The sequence below is a fragment of the Ailuropoda melanoleuca genome, chromosome X (assembly GCF_002007445.2).
Source record: "Ailuropoda melanoleuca isolate Jingjing chromosome X, ASM200744v2, whole genome shotgun sequence".
Classification (NCBI taxonomy): Eukaryota; Metazoa; Chordata; class Mammalia; order Carnivora; family Ursidae; genus Ailuropoda; species Ailuropoda melanoleuca.
Window position 1 is genome coordinate 56804419 of NC_048238.1, and position 23992 is coordinate 56828410.

Sequence of the window (23992 nt, forward strand, 5' to 3'; positions counted from 1 at the left end):
TGTGGTATGTCACAGCAACAAGAGAAAGGATAAGAAACATATGATCATTTCCACAGATGCAAAAAAAGCATTTGACAAAGTATAAAATCCATTCATGATCAAAACTCTCAACAGAGTAGGTTTAGAAGGACCATACCACAACATGATAATGGTCATATATGAAAAACTCACAGCTAATGTCATACTCCATGTTCACCATGGAGTTCACTGAGAGCCTTTCCCCTAACGTCAAAAACAAGACAAGGATGTCCACTCAAACCACTTTTATTCAACAAGGTACTGGAAGTCCTAACTACAGACATCAGATGACAAAAACAAATAAAAGGCATCTAAATTGGTAAGGAAGTACTAAAACTTTCATTACTTGTGGATGACACAATACCATATATAGAAAACCCTAAAGACTCTACCAAAAAACTACTAGAACTGATAGACGAATTCAGTAAGGTCACATGATACAAAATCAATGTACAGAAAACCACTGCATTTCTATACACTAATAATGATGTACAAATGTCACTAATAATGAATTACAAATTAAGAAAACTGTCCCACTGACAACTGTACCAAAAATAATAAAATACCTAGGAATAAAAGTTAACCAAGGAGGTGAAAGAACTGTACTTTGAAAATGATAAAACGCTGATGAAAGAAACTGAAGATGACACAAACAAATGTAAAGATATTCCATGCTCATGGCCTGGGAAAACAAATACTGTTAAATATCCCTACTACCCAAAGCAATCTACAGATTTAATGCGATCCCTATCAAAATACCAACAGCATTTTTCACAGAACTGGAACAAATAATCTTAACATTTGTATAGAAAAACAAAACATTCTGAATAGCCAAAGCAATCTCAAAAAAGAAGAGCAAAACTTGAGGTATCACAATCCCAGATTTCAAGATATACTACAAAGCTGTAGTAATCAAAACAGTATGGTACTGGCACAATAACAGACACATAGATCAATAGAACAGGATAGAAAGCCCAGAATTAAATTCAACATTATACGGTCAATGAATTTTCAACAAACTTTTTCAACAAGGGCAAGAATATGCACTAGGAAAAAGACAGTCTCTTCAACAAATGGTGTTGAGAAAACTGGACAGCAACATGCAAAAGAATGAAAGTGGACCACTTTCATACATCACACACAAAAATAAATTCAAAATGGTTTAAAGACCTAAATGTGAAACCTGAAAACATAAAAATCCTAGGAGAGAGCATAAGCAGTAATTTCCCTGACATCTACCATAGCAACATTTTTCTAGATATGTCTTCTGAGGCAAGGGAAAGAAAACCAAAAATAAACTATTGGGACTACATCAAAATAAAATGCTTCTGCACAGTAAAGGAAACAATCAACAAAACTAAAAGACAACCTACAGAACGGGAGAAGATACCTGCAATATCCAATAAAGGATTAGTATCCACGATACATAAAAAACTTACACAACACCAAAAAAACCCCACAAATAATCCAATTAAAAATGGACAAAAGAGGATGTACTGTATGGTGACTAACATAATATAATAAAAAATCATTAAAAAAATAAATAAATAAATAAATAAAAATGGACAAAAGACATAAACAGGCATTTTTCCAAAGAAGACATCAAGCTGGCCAACAGACACATGAAAAGATGCTCAACATCACTCATCATCAGGGAAATGCAAATCCAAACCACAATGAGATACTACCTCACACCTGTCAGAATGGCTGAAATCAAAGACACAAGAAATAAAAAGTGTTGATGAGGATGTAGAGAAAAAGGAATCTGTTGGTGGGAATGCGAACTGGTGCAGCCACTGTGGAACCCAGTATGAACATTCCTCAAAAATTAAAAACAAAATTACCATATGATCCAGTAATTCCACTAGCATTTATCCAAAGAAGAGAAAAACACTAATTCATGAAGATATGAGCACCCCTATAAAGTTTATTATAGCATTATTTACATAGCCAAATTACAGAAGCAACTCAACATCCAACAACAGATCGATAAAGATGTGGTATGTATATATACAATGGACAATTACTCAGCCACAAAAAGAATGAAATCTTACTGTCTGCAACAACATGGATAGATCATGAGAGAACAATGCTAAATAAGTCAGAGAAAGACAAATACTTATGTTTCACTCATATGTAGAATTTAAGAAACAAAACAAATGAACAAAGAAAAAAGATAAGCACAAAATAACAGACTGTTAACTATAGAGAACAAATTGATGGTTACCAAAAGGGAAGGAGGAGATGGGTGAAACAGGTGAAGGGGATTAAGAGTACACTTATTGTGATGAGCACTGAGTAACGTATAGAGTTGCTGAGCCACTTATTATACACCTGAAACTAATATAACAGTGTATGTTACACTTACTGGAATTAAAATTTAAAGAAATAAATAACCAAGCTGGAGTTGGAATATAAATTTTTTTTTTAAAATAAATGAATCAGTTTGTTTATCAGGTCCCTGGTTAACTGACAGGTTTACTAACTTAAAAAAAAAAAGACAACTCAAGTGACATATGTACATGTATTATACAACTGATTTTTAAGAACTGCAGTAGTGATTAAAAATTATTTTTATAACTCTTTTTTTGGGGGGGTATCACTGACTGACTAACTGACCCAAACCCTAATTGTCCTAGTTCTCTATCTCCTCAGAGGAAGGTAATTCATTTACTTCTTGGATTTTTCTTTTATTTTGTTATTGTTATAGACAGAATGTCTGCTCATGTGATTAGAAAAAATTGACAAGCATCAGGAGTGGATTTAATGATGTAAATTTAAAGTTCTCTCAGAGAATTTCACTGGACACAAAGTTAATCTGTCCAATTTAAAAAGTCATATGCAGGGATGCCTGCCTGGCTCAGTTGGAAGAGCATGCAACTCTTGATCTTGGGGTTTTAAGTTCGAGCCCCACACTGGGCACAGAGATTACACAAAAAGTCATATGCATGGCAAGGCAGTTAAAACTTCCACACACTATGCTATACCAGCACCAAGCACACATCTCCAATACATGAATATATACCTACTGAACTACGGCACAGGTCTGATTTTCCTTCATAAACTACTGTTTATTACTCCAGAAAAAACACTAAACTTTGGTAAAGAAATTCTGTTACCTACCCAATAAACCTGGCATATCTGATATAGAATACTAACGATATTTGAAATACCTTCCAATGGTGGCATAAAAATAAATGAAGGCTTTTTAGTAAATCTTTCAAGAATTTTTAAAGAGCCTTTTCCTAAATAGTAACCTTGCATTTGACTGGCTTCAGGGAAAATTAAACAATGTAGTTATTCAAAAGGGTAAAAACATAAATTATGAATTTATTTATTTTTGCATACCTGAAGATTGGCAAAATCCAGTATGTGAAGACAGCACTAAATTTTCAGTCACAGGCTTAATTTTCTGCTCATCACTGCTCCCCTCGCCCACAGAATTCTGATCATCATCTCCTATATCAGAGGATGATGATGATGTAATATCAGCTTGCTTCCTTTTAGTGCTTGTTCTTAGGGAGTTTCTCATTTTCTCCTTTACACTGACTGTCTTCTTTTTAGCTGAAGTTCTCTGTTTCTTCAGCTTTTTATTATCTTCAGAACTTTCCTCACCATCAGAAGATGATGAGCCACTATGTATTTCCTTGGTATTTCTCTTTGAATTTAAATTTCTTCTTTCTCTCAGTTCTATTCTTTTCAGTCTCTTATCAGAAGAATCACAACCATCTTCTTTCATGGAGTATTTCTCAGTATCAGATGACGAACAATCTTGTTTCTTCCTTGAACTCTTTTCAGGCAAGTTGCATCTTTTCTTCACTCTACTGGATGCCCCATTCTTACTCCTTTTATCTTCTGAAGAATCACAACTATCTCTTTTTCCCTGCAATTTCTCAGCATTATCAGATACTTCATCCTTCTTTTTAGAAGTTTTATCTTTTATTTTTTTACTTTTCTTTTCTCCGTAAGTCGTGTCATTCTTATTTTGTTTCATGCCTTTAGGAAAACGAGAAATTTCTTCTCCCTCGGGTAATTTCTCAGTGCTATCAGATGATGATTCATACTGTTGCTCTATCTTAATTACATTTTTCTTCAAGTCCATAGTTTTCTTTTCTTTTACTTCAGTTCCCTTTTTGCTCTGCTTTTTATCATCTTCAGATGATTCATCACTCTGCTCTTTCTTTGGGAAATTATCAGCCATGTCAGATAAGCCAGCCTGTACTTTCTTACACGATTTGGTTTTCAAATGCTTACTCTTTTCTTTAGTTTCAGCAACCTTTTTGTCTTCTGGAGAATTAGAACTCTCCTCTTTCCCTGAAGGCAGCTTATCAGCACCATCAGAAGAAACACCTGACTGCTGCTTCTTAGAGATTCGATCTCTTAAGTCCATGTTGGTCCTGTCTTTATCAACTGGGCCTTCTACTGAAGAGAAATTCTCTCTCTCTTGTTTCCTTTCAGCATCATCAGGTGATCCTTCTTGTGCAGTCTTCACATTTTTCTGCCCTTGATTATCCATTCCTTTTTTTCTGTGTTTTTCATCTTCAGAAGAATCATAATCTTCTTTATTTGGAACTCTTTTTCTGGTTGTTCTGGCAGCCCCAATTTTACTCATGCTCTTTATCTCTTTTTCTAATTCTGAGTCATAATTGGAAGATTCAGACTGGTTTTGTCGTTTCTTTTTAGAAATTATAGACCTTTTAGCTGATTTACCTTTTTTAATATCATAATCTGAGCCAGAAGTAGAACTTTTTCGTTTCCGTTTTCCTTTATCATCTTTTCCTGTTTGACTCTTTAAATCATATAAAGTCTTCTCGTGATTTGTATGAGTTTCATTAACATCAGTATCTGAAGAAGAACTGTGACTCATCCTGGATACCTCTTTGAGGATTGCTAACATTTCATCAGAATCTGAATTCTGATCCACAATCTCTGACTGCTTAGATTTAGGAAATTTATTAGGTTTAGGATTATCTATAGCACTGTCAGAAGAATTCCGCTTATCCTTTTTTCTCATTGGAACTGATAGTTTTTGTTTCTCCTTAACTGTTTCATTACTTTCTTCATCTGAATTAGATGTTGCAGGATTGGTTTCTGTCTGTCGCCTCAAGGGAGTAGTCTTTACACGTGGAGATCTTCGGAGATCAGATTCTTCTGAAAGTAATGGAACTTCACTTTCAAACAAATGCTCATTATCATTCTTTTCCTGTCCAAGTCCACAGTTCTCTGGCTTGGGGTTCAGACCAGAACTTTTATAGCCATCTTTGTCTTGTGGTACTTCCTGAAAATCAGCACCTTTAATTGGAGAATTAGAAAGGGAAACAGGGGTGAGTTTAACATATAATTCTTTTGTTACTTTAGCTGTAGTTTTTGACTTAATACTTCCTCTGTTGTCTTTTGAAGTAATATTTAATTTTACAGAAGAACTCTCCAGTTCTTGTTCAGTTCCACTATTGCCATCTCCCTGATTATCTGCTGAACTCTGAACTTCCATAGCTGTCTCAAGATTCTCAAAAATGTCTTCTGGAACTGAGGAAGGAACAGAAACAATATCCATGTCTAAATCTTCGGAAGTGTTAGCAGGTTCATACTGAGGTTCTTCTTTTTTATCAGATTTTTTATGTTCACCACTGGCACTTTTATTTGCTCTTTGTTCCTGTACTGTAATACTCTGATCCATGTGCTCACTATCCACCTGCTTTCTTGCCAGTTTAACTTCTGATTTTGAAATATCTTTTCTTTCTAAAGCACAGGGTTTTTCTCCTTTTCGTACTTTTGTTTCAGACTTAGCATCTATGACCTTATGCTCTTTGGTACTTTTCTCTTTGTTTACAGCATCCAAAGCTTGAATCTCTGAATTCAAATCTTCTTCTAATGCAAGATGAGCTTTCTTGATATCAGCTAACACAGATTTAAAAGCCTTAAGCTGGCGTAACTTTGTAGCAGAATTGGTTTCGGAATTATCTGCTGCCTGCTTCAAAAACTTGATGTAACTGGAGTTCATGTTAGTTGTGGTCTCAATCAGTTTTTTTGCCTTCTTAATCATCTCTTTGGGCACAATTAGTGCTGAATAAGAGTAGGTTACTGAACCAGAACATGAATCATCTAATTTCTTTTCTTCTCCATTACAACTGGAACTATTTTTCTTTGGAGAAAACCTGGGTGCATGGTCATATGCTTTATTACTCTTTTCATTGTCAACTTTTATCTTCTTCTTATTTTGTTGCAACAACTGTTCTAAATTTTCAAATACGCTATTACATGCAGTGACCAAGTCCAACAAAGGTTCTGGGTGACATATGTAGCAATACCACTGGTTGTTTTCATCCATTATTGTAGAGAGCTCCTTTCGACCAAGGTTGCGCAGAATGCATTTCTTGCAGAAGGCATTATGGCAAAAGTCGCAACAAATCAAGTTTCCACCTTCTGCACACCACCTGAAATTATTAAAAGATGGAAATATTATTCTAAAATGAAACTCACTCTAAATTTTTTCATTATTAAAGCAATTTAAATTTTCCTGCCAGGAATTTTAATAGTAATTTGGGTCATCTGCTTATTCTTCACTGGAAACTTAAAACAGATATAAACCTAAGGTTTTGTGGAAAAGAATAACCTTCCATTAAAGACATTAATGACAATACTAGAAAAAATGGATCTAAAAACATAATATCTAAGAATTTCCCCCCAAAAAGTAGACAATACTGAATTTTAGTTCATCTTGATTTATTACCTACCTACATTGTTCATCCATTCCATCAGAGTCACGGCTAATATCATCACTCATGTAATATTTAAAGCAATTCTATTAAAACAAAAGGGGAAGGGGAAATTTTATATTCAAAATGGATAACATTCATAGAAGACAAAAACTTTATTTTTAAGTCATTAAAAAAGTAAAGGGAATGTGTGTGTGTGTGTTTTAGAAAATCAAAGCAAAACCACTGCACTACCCAATACTAGTATTTTCCAGACATAGGAATACCTCAATAAATTAATCCCTTGAAATAGATTCCATATCATCAAATACCACTAATTCCTTATCTAAAGTTTATAAAAGATTTTGGTAAAGCAAGTTTCTGATTTCATACGACTAGCTACTAAACCTCCACAAAAAGATGTATTAGATGTTGCTGCTACTTAATGAATTCAATAGCCTTCATATATAAACATCTGCTATGTGTACAGCTAAACAACATTATCCTACACTAAGCTACATTCTCTTTCAATCTCAAAACATTATGCAAGATAGGAAGTATTACACCCAATTTGAGAGAAAAGGCTAATACATAAGTAAATCTCCTCAAGTCATACAACTAGGTAACAGACAAAGCTGGTATTCAAATCCAAATCTGACTGACTTTAAATTCATTTTCACTAAGCCTGGAGAAAGTGAAGGTTCCATGCCCAGTGATGGAAGGTACTGATTACCAAAATGGGCTGGCTCAACAGACCAGCCCTTGGAAAAAAACAATTATATCTATTAGAAAAGAGAAAGGAAACGCACATTAAAATCCAGCAATATGAAACTCATCTATCCCATTTTAAAACTAGAAGCTACAACATGTCCCCCTAAATAGGCTCCTGGCTGAACTGAATTCAAGGAACAGAGGGACACAAACTGCTAAAGGAAAAAGTAAATTTAATCCACTTAAGAGGGTCTATATCAAAAACTCATATAATAAAAGACCTAGAGGGGTGCCTGAGCGGCTCAGTCGGTTAAGTGTCTGCCTTCAGCTCAGGTCGTGATTTCGGGGTAGTGGGATGCAGCCCCGCATCTGGCTCTCTGCTCAGCGGGGAGTCTGCCTCTCCCTCTCTCTCTGATCTTCCTCCCCACTTGTGCCTCTCTCTCTCTCAGATAAATAAATAACATCTTTAAAAAAAAAAAGACCTAGAACTGCATTTCAAGGAGGAATTTTGTTGGGAAACTAACTCAGAATTAATCTTAGCAGTAATGAGTTAGGGAAATCATAACCTTGATATAGATATTTAAAATTAACTCCAAGGTATTACTAATAAAAGAGTATACACAGACTGTTAAAACTATCTTCAACACATATGAAACATTTTTAATTCTATCATCACCAACTTATGTCAAAACCCTGTCCCAGGTGGAGAGTTTAGATTTGGGTAATTAGAATAAATAAGAGGGAAGGTTATAAAACATACAACTGCACACACGTATACTCTTCACACCATGCTCTGCTTCACTTACCAGCCTTTGAACACCATACTGCCTCTGCTTAGAATATGCTGAGCCAATCCCACTTCACCAGGCTAATTCCTATTTATAGTTCAGATATCAGCTTATATCATCTCCATTATAAAACCCCCCTACCCAACTCCAAAGTACACGGGTTTCCTGTGTGTTCCCATAGTACACAGTACTTCCCCTATCATGGCACTTACTGGGCTTTTTGTAATGTCTGTCCTCCTCATTACAATATAAGCCCTCCAAAGACAGAGACCACGTCCATCTTCTTCATCACTATGAACCAAAAGTCTGACACTGTAAGCCAAATGTCTAACACATAGTAAAAATTCAAAAATTTGTGGAATGAATTATAAACAGATCATTACATACCTTACAAATAAGTACTTGCAGTGAAGGATGTCTATAAATGGAATCTTTTTGAAAATGATTGACCTGTTGTCCACAAGCTGTGCAGCTCACAATCCCATGAAGCCCATCTTCTAGGAGAAAGGAGTGACCATTATTCAGACATACACACACACACACACACACACACATAAAAAAAAAGATATTTACTTTAGTCAGCATTTTGCAATTTTCACATTAGAAATTAAATACTTCATAATCCTTAGAAAAGTGACATTTTGGATACAAAAGGCTAATAATTTTACGGACTTACTAAAAACATGAGCACCTTGGCAAATTCCAGAACTACAAATCCTATCTGTTTCCTTTTACAGATGCAAACCCTATTTCTCACAACTTGATAAAACATGAAGAGACTCCATAAGAAAAGTTCTAAAAATAGGTGGCAAGTGTTCTTTTTCATTTTGCTATTGCTTTGCAAATAAATTATCAGTTCTTAAAGAATGGGGAAGCAAGTGACATATGTGGAACAGTCTTTTGCATCCTTATACTTAAAAGTTAGGTATGCCATTAATTTTTTTATACTCAAAATGAAAATGTCTGCACAGACTCTTCCAATATGGTATGTGAAAACCTGATAATTTTAAATTATTGATTTCTTACCTCAGATTTACTTCAATACTATCCATAATCCCCATTAACCTGTCTTCTATTTCACTATCTACCCCATATTAGCACTGTCTACTATTTCCAATTAAGGACAAATAAGACTTGCAGGTTTATCACTCTATCTTGGCCTCAAAACCTGAGAATGACTTGGAGGAGGGGGATGGCAGAGCCCCATTCCACAGTGTCTGCAGGAAAACAGACTGAAGATAACGCAATGCAACAAAGAGGAAACCTCTCCCGCCTCACTCTCATCCCTAGTTCTGCTTAGAGCAGTGCTTCACAATCTGAGCTGAACATCAGAATCATCTGAAGAAACTTTTTAAAAGCAGAGACAGCCATTCCCACCCCTAAACCGCTAAATGAGAATCTCCTAGACATTTTTTAGTTTTACAGATGATTCTGGTGTGCAACCAAGATCTTGATATAAGATGATAGATTATGATTCCAAACCAGCTAATGAAAATGCCTGCATTTACAAATAAAAAGGAAATAATTAAAAGAATAAACTATATCTCTAAATAAAAGACAAAACAATACACACACTTCCCACCTCTCAACTTTCTTTCTTTCTTTTCTTTTTTTTTACTCTTTAGGTCCAAATCACCATGGACTCAAACATTATCACAAATATTCTTATTTGCAGAAGTCAAAAAAAAGTTTAACCAAGTTTTAAGGGTACCATCATACTTATCCAGACAATATAGAGAATTTGAAGATTCTATATTAGTGTTTGATCTCTATATAGATCACTCTATATTAGTGTTTGATCTTGAGTACTAATATATTCTGTATTTGTTTTAACAGAAACAAATACACAGTGTACTTCATTTCAAATAATGATTGCATTAAGATATACTAATAAGATAATAGCTAGAATATGAATGTTCATCCAATGTTAACATAATAAATATTAAGCATCTTCTATAAGCTTCTGCACATATATCACTCAAAAATTAAAACTAGGTGATCCTTTGGAGAATTTCTCCCACATCTGCACAAAGAATCATATATACGATATTCATTGCAGCACAAAGTAGGAAATTAGAAAACTTTGAAAACAAAAAATTGGAAATAACTTCCATTTGGGAAATGGACAGTAGTTTACTCATATAAAAGAATTCTATAGAACAGTAGAAAATAAAAAACTAGATGTACATTCACTGTGATGGACACACTTCAAAAGCAATGCTGAATATGAAATGTTGCAAAAGGATATACACAGGATACTACTTTGCATATTTTAAGTGAAAAATAAATGCTTTACAAATAAACATGTATAGGAAAAATATAAAAACATGTATGAAAATAATACACATACATGCATAGAAACTTCAAAATAATCATTATTAGAGGGGTGGGAGGAGGAGGAAATGGAGGAGTAAGACTGAACCAATATTTCATTTAAGTAATGGTGAAATGTTACTTTATGTACTTGTTTCTATATGCTTCACATTTTTATTTTGTTATGAAATATCTTAATGATTATAACAGTGTATAAATGGAAAAGAGGCATTTTCACTTCTGAGTTCAACACATTTTAATAGATTTAAAGAGAACAAAATTCTATAAAACATTTACGATAACAATTGAAGATGACACAAAGAAATGGAGACTCCATGCTAATGGCTTGGAAGAACAAATATTGTTAAAATGTCTAAAATTACTTAAAGCAATCTACACATTTAATGCAATCCCTATCGAAATACCATGGTACAGCATTTTTCACAGAGCTTGAACAAACTATCCTAAAATTTGCACGGAACCACAAAAGACCCCAAATAGCCAAAGCAATCTTGAAAATGAAAAGCAAAGCTGAAGGTATCACAATTCCAGACTTAAATTATTTACAAAGCTGTAGTAATCAAAACAGTATGGTACTGGCACAAAAACAGACACATAGATCAATAGAAGAGAACAGAATACCCAGAAATAAGCCCATAATTATATGGTCAATCATTGACAAAGCAAGATAAGACTATCTCCAGTGAGAAAAAGACAGTCTCTTCAACAAATGGTATTGGGAAACCTTGATAGCTACATGCAAAAGAATGAAACTGGACCACTTTCTTTTCACCATACACAAAAATAAACCAAAAATGGATTAAATACCTAAATGTGAGACCTAAAACTATAAAAATCTTAGAAGAGGGACATATAGTTGGCTCTGTCAGTGGAGCATGCGATTCATGATCTCAGGGTTGTGAGTTTGAGCCCCATGCTGGATATAGAGATTACTTAAAAATAAAACCTCTAATAAAAAAAAAATCCGAAGTGGGTGTTATATGCAACTAATGAAACACTGAACATTACATCAAAAAACTAATGCTACACCATACGTTGGCTAATTCAAGTTAAATTTTAAAAAATCCTCGAAGAAAGCACAGGCAGTAATGTCCCTGCCATCAGCCATCACAACACTTTTCTAGTTGTCTCCTGAGGCAAGGGAAATAAAAGAAAAATAAACTCTTGGGACTACATCAAAATAAAAGGCTTCTGCAAAGTGAAAGAAACAATCAACAAAACTAAAAGGAAACCTACAGAATGGGAGAAGATATTTGCAAATGACATCTGATAAAGGGTTAGTATCCAAAACATATAAAGAACTTATAAAACCCAACACCCAAAAAATGAATAATCCAATTAAAGAACTGGCAGAGGACATGAATAGACATTTCTCCAAAGACGACATCCAGGTGGCCAACAGACACATGAAAAGATGCTCAACATCACTCATTATCAGGGAAATGCAAATGATAAATACAATGAGATATCACCTCACACCTGTCAGAATGGCTAAAATCAAAAACAAAAGAAAAACAAGTGTTGACAAAGTTATGGAGAAAAAAGAACCCTCTTATAGTGTTGGTGGGAACGTCAACTAGTGCAGCCACTCTGGAAAACAACACAGAGGTTCCTCAAAAAGTTAAAAATAGAACTATCCTACAATCCAGTGATTGTACTAGAGTATTTACCCGCAAAATACAAAAATACGAATTCAAAGGGACACATGCAAATATTTATAGAAGCATTATTTACAATAGCCAAATTATGTAAGCAACCCAAGTATCCATTGACAGACGAATAAAGAAGATATGGTATATATACACAATGGAATATTATTCAGACATAAAAAAGAATGAAATCTTGCCATTTGCAATGACATGGCTAGAGCTAGAGAGTATGACGCTTAGGAAAATAAGTCAGAGAAAAACAAATACCATATGATTGCACTCATATGTGGAATTTAAGGGGAAAAAACAAGCAAAAGAAAAAAAGATAGATAAATCAAGAAACAGACTCTTAGCTATAGCAAACAAAGCTGATGGTTACCAGAGGGAAGATGGGGATGGGTAAAACAGGAGACGGGGATTAAGGAGTACACTTGTCGTAATAAGCACTGTGCGATGTATGGAATTGTCGAATCACTATACTGTACACTTAAAACTAGTATCACACAGTATGTTAACTATACTGGAATTTAAAATAAAATAATTGTGTCAGATAGAAAAATTAGTTGTAAAATATGCTTTCTAACAAACTGAGGAAAAGGTTATCAATAGGCTATGGTGTTTTAAAAAAGTGGCTCCCAAAACCATGGATATAGCTGTATCTTTATGTTTACTTTTGTTTCAAATCAACACAAAATTACTTTATACACAGTTTACCTTATTGATAGTTTCCTAAACTAGGCTTCAATTATAGAACTAACTTTCCTAAGAAGTTTGAATATTAACTAACAATTCAGTACTTCAGATCACTAGTTTATTCATACATGTGTATATAAGTAAACAGTTAAATTTCCTGTGCAATTTCTAACAGTTTAAAGATGTAGCAAATCATTAAGACAAAAATTAACATGAGAGATTTAGGTGCTACTTTATGGCTATAAACATATATATTTCATTAAGCATAAACATTCTTATACAGAACACTCAATAAAATGTTCCAAATATATCAGTTCAGACCAAATACCAGCAGCATAGTGAAGTGGCACTAAGACCACGTTCCCCAACAACTGTGATTCTTTTTTCACTCTCCTTTTGGCCCTTATACATATTCTAGACACTGACCGCACCAAAGTCCCTCCCCAAAGACACCATTTAGATACTAATTTTGATACAATGCAGTACACTTAGTTATTTGTTCTCCAGACTCTTGCTTCTGATCCCTAAGGTCACCTTCTACTTGCTGATTCTTTTGTTTTAGGAAAACTATTCAGCTTTGGTGAGCTTTGTTGCTGCAATGGCAGTTTCCCTACTATGAACTACATTCTCCATAAATCTTCCGCATGCTTGAAAGGAGCAGAACACCCCCTTGTGGACAAAAGACTAAATAACATTATTTTATTTTCTCCAACAACCTAATGAGTTATTTAATCTGAAAATATATATAACAAATACAGATATATTTTACTAATTCCATCAAGACAATCATATAGCACTGCAATAAAAATCTGCACAAAATTTCACCAATATAAGTACTCTGCTATAATTTCACAAGTAACACGAAAAATATTAAACAGACATGCTTCCATTACACTTCTACTTAGAAATTTAGTGTCATGTTCTATTTTTTAGAGATTCGTTCCTTTTATACTCATGGATTATGGCTCTGTAAATCTGCCCAAGAAAATATACAGGCACTATTTAAAAATCACACACAAACAAATGGGATACATACTCCATTGTCATAAATTTCTAAACGAATCCTCCTTATGCTAACTTTCTACAGATGATTAGCCAACATGGTGTGTGTGTAAGTGGGGGTAGACAGACAAAAGAAGAGACGACTCAGACAGGTGGAAGGAAGGTTACTAGCTCTAGCTCCCTTCTCCTTTCTACTCATCTCTACATTATTATCCTTACATCAGTAGATCTCCAACTTTAATATACAAAAGAACAAAATGGGGCTCATTCTTGATATCATCCCCAGAAATTCTAATTTGTTAGTGGAGTTATGGGACTTGCATTTTTAATAAGCACCCCAAATAACACTAAGGCACAGGTAACTCTGTGATATAGTGTACTTTGTATGTGTGTATATATGTATATATATATATATATATACACATATATACATATATACACACATACACACACACACACGAAGTTACCTGAAGGCCACAGGCAAGATTTTGTCCAAATCTGAAATTCTTTCGGGGTGAGAGGGAACACATGGTATTTTGGAATATAGGCATTACAGAACTAATATTCAAGAAGGAAATACTAAGCTTCTTGAGAAAACTTTATAGCCACTGAAGGCAAAGGTATTTTGATAAATGGTGTTTAACCTTTTCTGCTTCAGAGCTCAGAGAGAAACAGAAGTTATTTTTAAGTAGTGCTTTTAATAAACAATGGGCAGAAAAGTGGAGGTATTTTTAATAAGCACATCAGATTTTCCAATAAGGTCATAAACAGCAATTTAAACTCATGTTTTCATTTTCACTTGTATTTACCTCCGCGTTTTTTGAGATTTTCAGTTTTCATTTTACTTCTGCTTCTAAATTCAGGCCCTTTAAAATCATCTTTGTCTTCATTCAGCACTGGCTCTGGTTGTACAATCACTGTACCTAGAATGATTTCATTTAAAAAACCATTACACATATTAAATGTGCAAATGAAGTACAAGACTTCAGTTCAGATAAAGCCAACATTGCTGGTACATAATTTTGTTCCTTTCAAGCTTTCAATACTGTGTAAGGACCTCTTCAAGAGTAAATAAAACGGAAATGGTAAAAGGGCCAGGTGTCAGCAATAAGATTACTTGTTGGAATATAATTAATAAAAAATAGGGTGGGGGTATTATGAACTGATTATAACAGAAATGTGTGAATAAAGTAGAAAGCCTCAGCCCAGGTCTGAATTTTTATAGTGCCTATCACAAAAACTGTTTTTGAGTATGAACACTCATGCTAAACTCCAACAAAATTTATAAAATAGAAGGACCAGAAGGGAAATTTTAAAAAGACATCCTATTCTCATAATCCAAATCACAAACTCAGAAGAAGATTTTTAAGGGTTTTTTTATATTGTTTTGGGGGAGGATAGTGGGAGGCAATGTAAGAAGTTAATTCTGCTATCACTGCTATATCTATTCTGAGGCATTTCCCAACTAGTGTGTCAAATTTTTAGTACCCTGAAAAGTCCTTAAAGAGTCTTAAAACAGAAGATTGCCTTAAGATATTTAAGCTCAGCTGCTCTAACAATAAACTGTAGAGTGAGATGATTATTGGTCTCTATGGAATATTTTAGAAAGAATGTACTTTCTTAGTTATAAAACACGTGAACTGAGAAGACAGGTTGTTAATTGAAGTTTTCATTATAATCTCTTAAGAGCAAATAAAGCAGGAGCATAGTAAAAAGGGTCCAGATCTCACATTTACCTACATTGCTGGGCTTAGTAATTGGGCATTATTGACAACATTTAAGAAAGTAAAACCTGGTTGTTGTCAGGGGTGGTCTCCCTGAAACATGGGCCTATGTTATTCAGCAAGCAGATTTTGGCAAGGTATAGCATCTAGTTATATGTATTTCTGAGTCTCTGAAAAAAAAGGAGGGGAAAGCAGGCATAGAGGATTGGGTTTTTACAAACGAGAGAATTTAAATAATCTACACACAAAAGAAAACTTTATTTACAACAACCATTTCACATATATATTCTCAGAGAAGCCACAGCATTTGAAAAAGCTCAAGATTTATAATTAACAAAAAACAGAATTATTTCTGAAGATTCTTCTCTAAATGGAAGCAAAGCAGTAGAGTGGAGAAAGCACTCGCTACCTTTGGATTCAAGCAGACCTAGTTTCTCAATTTAAAGCTTGAAAAAGTTCCCTGAGCTCTGAATTTGTTCCTTTATTTCTACAAGTAGAAACAGTAACTACCTTACAATACTGGTTTGAGGATTAAATGAGTTAGTTCTGTAAGAGTCTGGTACCTATATATACTCAATATAGTATTATAATAATAATTATCATCACCCAAATTCTACCTTATGAAATGGGTCTATTTTTGGTTTGGTGGGAGAGAATTATAATTAATTCAGGTTAGAAACATCCCATACTAACTTTCTTCCACAGTATCATTAAAAGAAAGATTTGAATTCCTATTTCTTAGCTCACCCAGTGACTATCATAAGGACTCCGAGTGACAACCACTGAGAATGTAACGATCCAAAGTGAGTCACTGCCTATGGGACTCACAGTCCCTCATTAGCTGTTTCCGCCCTTGGCCACCAACCATTACATGAAATTGTCACAGATGATTTGTAAAGCCAAGTAAATGGTAGGCCCATCAATTTTCCTTCTTTCTGCTTTCTCTCATTCATTCCTTTTCCTCATTTCATATTTCATCTACTATAACTCCTAATTTGTCCTAGTCAAGCAATATTATGCTCCTTCCCACCATTTTTTAAACTTTCATAATCGAAAATGTGTCACAAAAATGTAATGCAAACAGAGAACAAAGTTTAGTAAACACTGCTATAAATGATCTGTGAGGATAAATTTGAAAAGTCTAAGATACTTGCACATATTATTAATAAAGAAAAAATCTAAACTTTTGACTCTGAAACACCATGAAATTACCAAGACCTTTGTCATTACTCTTATCATATAATCATACTGCTCTCAGACTTGGGCTATGAAACGTCCAAGATTTTCACTTGGCTTTTTTCCCCCCAATCTAATTAATGAGGTTTTAAGGTTAGAACTGCAACAGTTGAAAGGCATGTGACAAGGCGTTTTAAGGAGGTAATTACAAGAAATACATCTAAATCTATCTTTGATAATTAACTTCAGCTTTTAGTCTTAGAGAATTTAAGAATGCAGTAAGATTAAACCAGACTTTAAATGTTTTTTTAAAGTTTTAAGAATATTCATGTTTTCCTATAAAGCAAGCATATTTAAATTCGCTGAACCAAAACTTAATATAAACGTTTAAACTAACTTCCACATTCAAATACAATTTAGAAACTAAAATCCCTTTTCTAAAACCCAATGGAAAGAGAAAATAAGTTTTGTTTTTTTTCAAAGCTGATTGCAAATATTGTAAGTTTTTAATCTCAGTAACACACATTTTCATTACCATTCTAATACATTTCCAGAAAACCACTATTAAAATGCTAGTTTTGTTCCTTTACACACAGCTAACAGAAATCAAGTTCCAATTTTATAATGACATTTAAAAATACATTTCAACTTCATATGAAAAATTAATACACATTACCTTTTGGCAAGCTTTGCATAGTAATATCATTTTCTGAATTTTCATTAGAAGCATCTTCATTTACAGTTTCATCCAAAGGTTTTTCATCATCAGATTCTACATACTTTGTTACAACTGAAGGTTTCCTATGAAAGAATTAAGTCCATAGAATTATGGACATTTCTGACAATTGGAATAACCAAAGAACGTGTTTAGATTGAACGGTGGCTCTTAACCAGAGATACACATCAGACTCACCTACAGAAGCACACATCTCTGTACTGTTATTACTGAAAATTATGATTCAGTAGGTCTGGGGTAGGACCAGGGTATGTTCGTTCTGAAAAAGCTACCGGGGCGGGGGGGTGTGATGAAGGGATCTCCTCATTAAGAATCACCACTTTAGAGAATAAGTTAAAATAAAGCTGTATTTATTAAGAGACATTCCCACTGGTAAGAAACAACAAATGCCAGCGGCGCCTGGCTGGCTCAGACAACAGAGCATCTGACTCTGGATCTCCAGGCTGTGAGTTCAAGCCCCATGTTGGGCGTGGAGCCTTCTAAAAAAACAAAAAACAAAACAAAAAAAACAAGCAAAAAAACCCAACAAATGCCCAATAGAATAAACTGCAAACTTCCAATAAAATCTATACAGTATGTTATGCTTTATAGTATGATTAGAAGTAGTTTCAGTCCTTATGTACAATTCATTTTGACAATCTAACACAGAAAAGTATTTTTACCACTCTTTAATCTCCTTAAAACTTCCTCATAAGCATAATGGCTATCCCAACCCATCATCCTGGACAATTTGACATAATCCTAAAAAACCCATATTGCTACACGAGGCATTCATTTCATTTTCCCTCTGTCCTTTTTTTGAGCACATATATAATCTAAAAGAAATGATCTACATATTGCAAGGGCCACTAAAGCATAATAAATCATCCTTGTAAAATTCCACTAAAATTCAAAGTCAGAATGAATCAATAATTGTTGAAGTTAATTGATGGATACAAGAGAATTCATTATACTATACTGCCCAGTTTTTAATGTGTATGTTTGTATAAAATAGTTTATTTGGTTAGAACAAGGGTGCTTAAAGTTTAGAAAAGATTATTATTCTCAGAAAAAGAAAATAAAACAACCTGAAAATGTTTTCCCTTCAATGTCAACCAACCTTTTTGATCGTGATGATCCTGATGATTTAGATTTTTCTGAAGAGCTAGCTCCCTAAACGTGAGAAATAAATAAAAAAGTGAATACAACTCTCAAAGACACGCCCCTACAATTAACTATTTCCCTATACAAGATCTCTGATACAATAACATAATGGGATATTACTTTTATACCTAAAATATTTTTAAAAGGAACTTCAGAAACTAATTCTCATTTATTCTCAGGCTTCCTTGATTTAAGATTAATTTCCTGGGTTTTTTTAAATTAAATTGTTTCCATTGAATTTTGTGGTGTAGGTGAGGATGCACTACTACATCATGATCCTGACCCAAGTCAACAAAGATGAAGCAAAGGTACAGAAGTAATCAGATCCTGATGGATGTAGGGAGTTTTAAGGATCTAAAAGATGTGTCATTTTCTCTATCCTAACATACGGCATAAAGTACCTTCTACGATTTCCTCTGAGACACTAAATTTATCCTCATTTTGCCAATACAGTCAATATATTTTTGGGATTAAAAATTTTATACTAGGTGGAAAGAATCCCAAAACTATAGCACAGGCCTGGGTATCACGAGTGAAGTACATCAGGATGGGTTCCTATAATAATGCTTAAGATACTCTAAATATCCAGTTTTGAGAGATGTTAGAACTATGGAGTCATGCCCATAACAACCACCTTGAGCACCACTATTACGATATAATAATGTTCAAATACCTATCTGTTAGCAAGCCTTCAGTTGTCTGACTTCAGGTATATTGCTAAAGTGAACCACACAATAATAAAAACAATGAACACCTTCTAAAAATAAACAACTACCCAAAATGAAGTATTATAATACTTCAGCATAACAGTAAACTTAAACACATGCATGTATTAAAGAGAAGCAATCTGGGGTGCCTGGGTGACACAGTCGGTTAAGTGTCCAACTCTTGGTTTCAGCTCAGGTCACGATCTCAGGGTTATGAGATCAAGCCCCACATTGGGCTTCATGCTCAGCGTGGAGTCAGCTTGAGTTTCTCTCTCCCTCTGCCCCTCCCTGCTACACTCACTCTCTCTCTTCCTCTAAAATAAATAAATAAATCTTTTTTTTTTTAAAACAGAAGCAATCTGATAACATGTACTCTAGTTGGTTAATAGCAATTAATAAGTATCTTTTAAATGCTTCAAATTAGTCTTACCTCTTCCTTGCTGTTTTCCATCATATCTGAGTTATTTCCAGAACCACTGACTTTTTCTTAAAAGAGAAGAAATAAAAACTTTATTTATCTCTTCAAAGCATTATCAAACAGACCACCAAAACTACAACTCCATGAACCCATTTTTCAATCTATGAAGTATAACAGTACTGTTAATACATTACTCACATTAAGATATTCCTAGAAGAATTTTCTCACTAGAATCACTCCCTTGACACACTAACCTCTTCTTTAATCCCAAGTTTCTAGGGATGCCTGGGTGGCTCAATCACTTAAGCACCTGCCTTCAGCTCAGGTCATGATCCTAGGGTCCTGGGATCAAGTCCTGCATCGGGATCCTCGCTCATTGAGGAGCCTGCTTCTCCCTCTGCCTACTGCTCCCCCTGCTTGTGCTCTCTCTCTCTGACAAATATATAAAATCCTTAAAAATAAATGAATAAAAACAAGTTACTGGAAATTTTCTAAGGTATTTTATCTCTTTTTTTTTAAGATTTTATTTATTTGACAGAGAGAGACACACCAAGACAGGGAACACAAGCAGGGGGAGTAGGAGAGGGAGAAGCAGGCTTCCCACTGAGCAGGCAGCCTGATACAGGGCTCAATCCCAGGACCCTGGGATCATGACCTGAGCCAAAGGCAGATGCTTAATGCCTGAGCCACCCAGGGGTCCCAAGGTATTTTCTCTTAAAAGAAAATTTAACCTCCATCTTTTACTAACAATACAATCATACTATTAATAAATTTTATTTCCCTTCACCTAAGACACTGGAAAAATAACAGCAAACTAAACCTAAAGGAAGCAGAGGGAAAGAAATAATAAATATTAGAGCTAAATTTAATGACACAGAATAGAAAAATCACTGAAATCAAAAGTTAGTTCTTCAAAAAGATAAATGAAATTGACCAACCTTAAGCTAGACTGACCAAGGGGGAAAAAAAGCAAAACTCAAATTACTAGAATCAGAAATTAAAAAGGGAACATTACTATCTACCTTAAAGAAATAAACAGATTATAAAGAAATATCAAGAAGAACTGTATGCCAAAATATTAGATAACAAAATATGGACAAATTCCTAAACACACACAACTAACAAAACTGACTAAAGAATAAATACACAATGTGAATAGACCTATAACTGAAGAGACTGAATTGGTAATCAAAAAACTACCCACAAAGAAAATCAAAGACCCAGGTGGCTTCACCACTGAAATATACCAAAAATTCAAAACAAGAATTCTTCACAAACTTTTCCAATATAAAAAGGAGGGAAACTTCCCAAATTAATGTTTATGAGAGCAGTATCATACCAAAACCAGTAAAGGTACCACAAAAAGAGAAATCTACAGAACGCTATCACAAATATAGACAGAAAAGTCCTCAACAAAATACTAGAAAACTTCAACAGAATAAAAGACAAGTCTTTCTCCCACAGACTGGGAGAAAATATCTGCAAAAGACATATCTGATAAAGGACTATTCTCTAAAGATACAAAGAACTCAATAATAATAAACAACATGATTAGAAATAGGCAAAAGACCTGAAGATATCTTACCAAAGATACACAAGTGACAAAAAAGCATATAAAAAGATGCTCCACACCATATGTCATGATGGAATTGGAAATTAAAACAATCAGATAATACTACACAATCAACAAACAAATGCAGAACACTGACAACACCAAATGCTGGTGAGGATGTGGAGCAACAGAAATCTCATTCAATTGCTGCTGGGAATAGAAAATGGTACAACCATTTTGGAAGACATTTGGGCAGTTTCTTACAAAATTAACCATTCTCTTACCATGATCCAGCAATCACACTCCTTGATAAATACCCAAATAAGATGAAAACTAAATCCCCTCAAAAACCTGCACACAGATGCTTATAAACACTTTTATTTTACATAAACACCCTTTTTATTTATATAAACATCTTTGTACGTAGCTTTATTCATAACAGCCAAAACATGGAAACAACCAACATATCCTTAACAGCCAAAACATGTCCATAACAGCCAAAACATGGAAACAACCAACATATCCTTCAGAAGGTGAATAGGATAAACTAACCCTGGTACATCCAGACAATGGAGTATTAGACACCACTTAAAAAAAAAAGATCTATGAAGCCACGGAAAGAGATGGAGGAACCCTGAATGTATATTACCAAGTGAAAGAACCCAATCTGAAAAGGCCACCTATTATGACATCCTGGAAAAGGCAAAACTATGGAAACAGTAAAAACATCAGTGTTGCCAGGAGTCAAAGGGGAAGGAAGAATGGAAAGATGGAACAGAGTATTTTTAGTGCAGTGAAACCAACCTGTATGACACTATAATGGTAGATCAATGTCATTATACATTTATCAAAATCCTTAGAATGTCTAACACCAAGAGTGAAATCTAATGCAAACTACGGGTTCTGAGTGATAAAGTCTTGTCAATGTAGGTTCATCAACTGTAACAAACATACAGCTGTGGAGAGTGGGGGAAACTGCGCATGTGGGGAGGAAGATACAGAAAATCCTTGTACTTTTCATTCAATTTTTCTGTGAACCTAAAACTGCTCTAGGGTGCCTGGGTGGCTCAGTTGGGTAACCGTCTGCCTTCGGCTCAGGTCATGATCCCAGGGTCCTAGAATCGAGTCCTGCATCTGGCTCCCTGCTCAGCAGGGAATCTGCTTCTCTGCCCCTCCCCTGGTTCATGCGTGTTCTCTCTCTCTCTCTTTCTCTTTTAAATAAATAAATAAATAAATAAATAAATAAATAAATAAATAAATAAAATCTTAGAAAAAATTTTTTTAAAAACTGCTCTAAAAAGTAAAATCTATCTTAAAAGACCCTAAAAAAAGGGAACATCCTCAACTGTCTACAAAATACCCACAGGTTAACATCATACTAAATGGTAAGACTTAATGCTTTCCTCCCTAACACCAGAAACAAGAAAGGAAATCCACTTTTGAGACTTCTATTCAATATTGCAATGGAGATTCTAGCCATACCAAGTAGTCAAGAGAAAGAAATAAAAGGCATCACACGATTGAAGAGAGAGAAGTAAAACTCTCTCTCTTTGGAGATGACATTATCTTATATATAGAAAATCTATGGAATCCACCAAAAAACTATTAGAACTAATAAAAGAGTACAAAAAGATTGAAAACTACAAGAACAATACAAAAAAATCAATTGTATTTCTACTCACTTGTGAAGAATGACCTGAAAATAAAGAAAACAATCCAACTTAATAGTAAGATGGCAATAGTCCCCAAACTGATCTACCAATATAATGCAATCCTTGTCAGAATCCCAGCTGACTTCTAGAAATTGACAAGCTCATTCTAAAATTTGTATAGAATTAAACAGGAATAGCCAAAAAAGCCTTCAAAATAAAAATAAAACAGAGTCACACTTCACAATTTCAAAACTTCCTATAAAACAATTGTTAACTAATACAGTGTAGTACTGGCAAAAGGATAGACACATAGATGAGTCAAAAAAAAAAAAACAACTGAAAGTCCAGAAATAAAACCATATATCTACGTTGACTGGTTTTTTCCCCCCAACTGATTTTCAATAAGGATGACAAGACCATTCAGTGGGGAAATAGTCTTTTCAACAAAGGATGTTAACTCAAATATGTACCCAGATGCAAAAAGTGAACTTGGAGCCCTCCTCACACCACATACAAAAGTTAACTTCAAATGCATCACCTAAAAAGTTAAAACTATATAACTCTTAGAAGAAAATATAGGGGTAAATCCTTGTGACCTCAGATTTAGTACTATGAATTCTTAGATACGACACCAAAAACATGAGCAATAAGAAAATTAGATTAACTTTATCAAAATTAAAAGCTTTGTGCTTCAAAGGACACCATCAAGAAGATGAAAGGCAACCAACAAAATGGGAGAAAATATTTGCAAATCATATATCTGACCCAAGTTCCCACTGACAGATGAATGACAAACTAAATATGCTATATACATACAATGGAATGCTATTCAGTCTTAAAAAAAGAAGGGCATTTTGATACATGCCACAGCACTGATAAAGCTGAAGGCATTATGCTAAGTAAAATAAGCCAGACACAAGAGGACAAAAATTGTATTAGCCCTCTTACTTATACGAGGATCTTAAAATAGTTAAGATTATAGAAACAGAATGTA

General features: G+C 34.3%; 1 protein-coding gene across 8 annotated transcripts in view; it reads right to left on the reverse strand.

Moving 5' to 3' along the window:
• The window catches only part of ATRX (ATRX chromatin remodeler), a 310799-nt gene that overhangs the window by 212394 nt on the left and 74413 nt on the right, over positions 1–23992 (reverse strand). For 5 of the 8 annotated variants that reach the window (XM_034649523.1, XM_011236679.3, XM_034649522.1 and 2 more), the window contains 7 exons: positions 19807–19862; positions 18626–18678; positions 17467–17591; positions 14700–14813; positions 8600–8709; positions 6753–6820; positions 3367–6452 (listed from right to left, as the gene is read on the reverse strand). In XM_034649523.1, coding sequence (XP_034505414.1) covers positions 3367–6452; positions 6753–6820; positions 8600–8709; positions 14700–14813; positions 17467–17591; positions 18626–18678; positions 19807–19862 — 3612 coding nt within the window. The remainder of the gene's footprint in view (positions 1–3366; positions 6453–6752; positions 6821–8599; positions 8710–14699; positions 14814–17466; positions 17592–18625; positions 18679–19806; positions 19863–23992) is intronic. The other 3 variants (XM_019809463.2, XM_019809464.2, XM_011236680.3) reach the window with 3 other exon arrangements.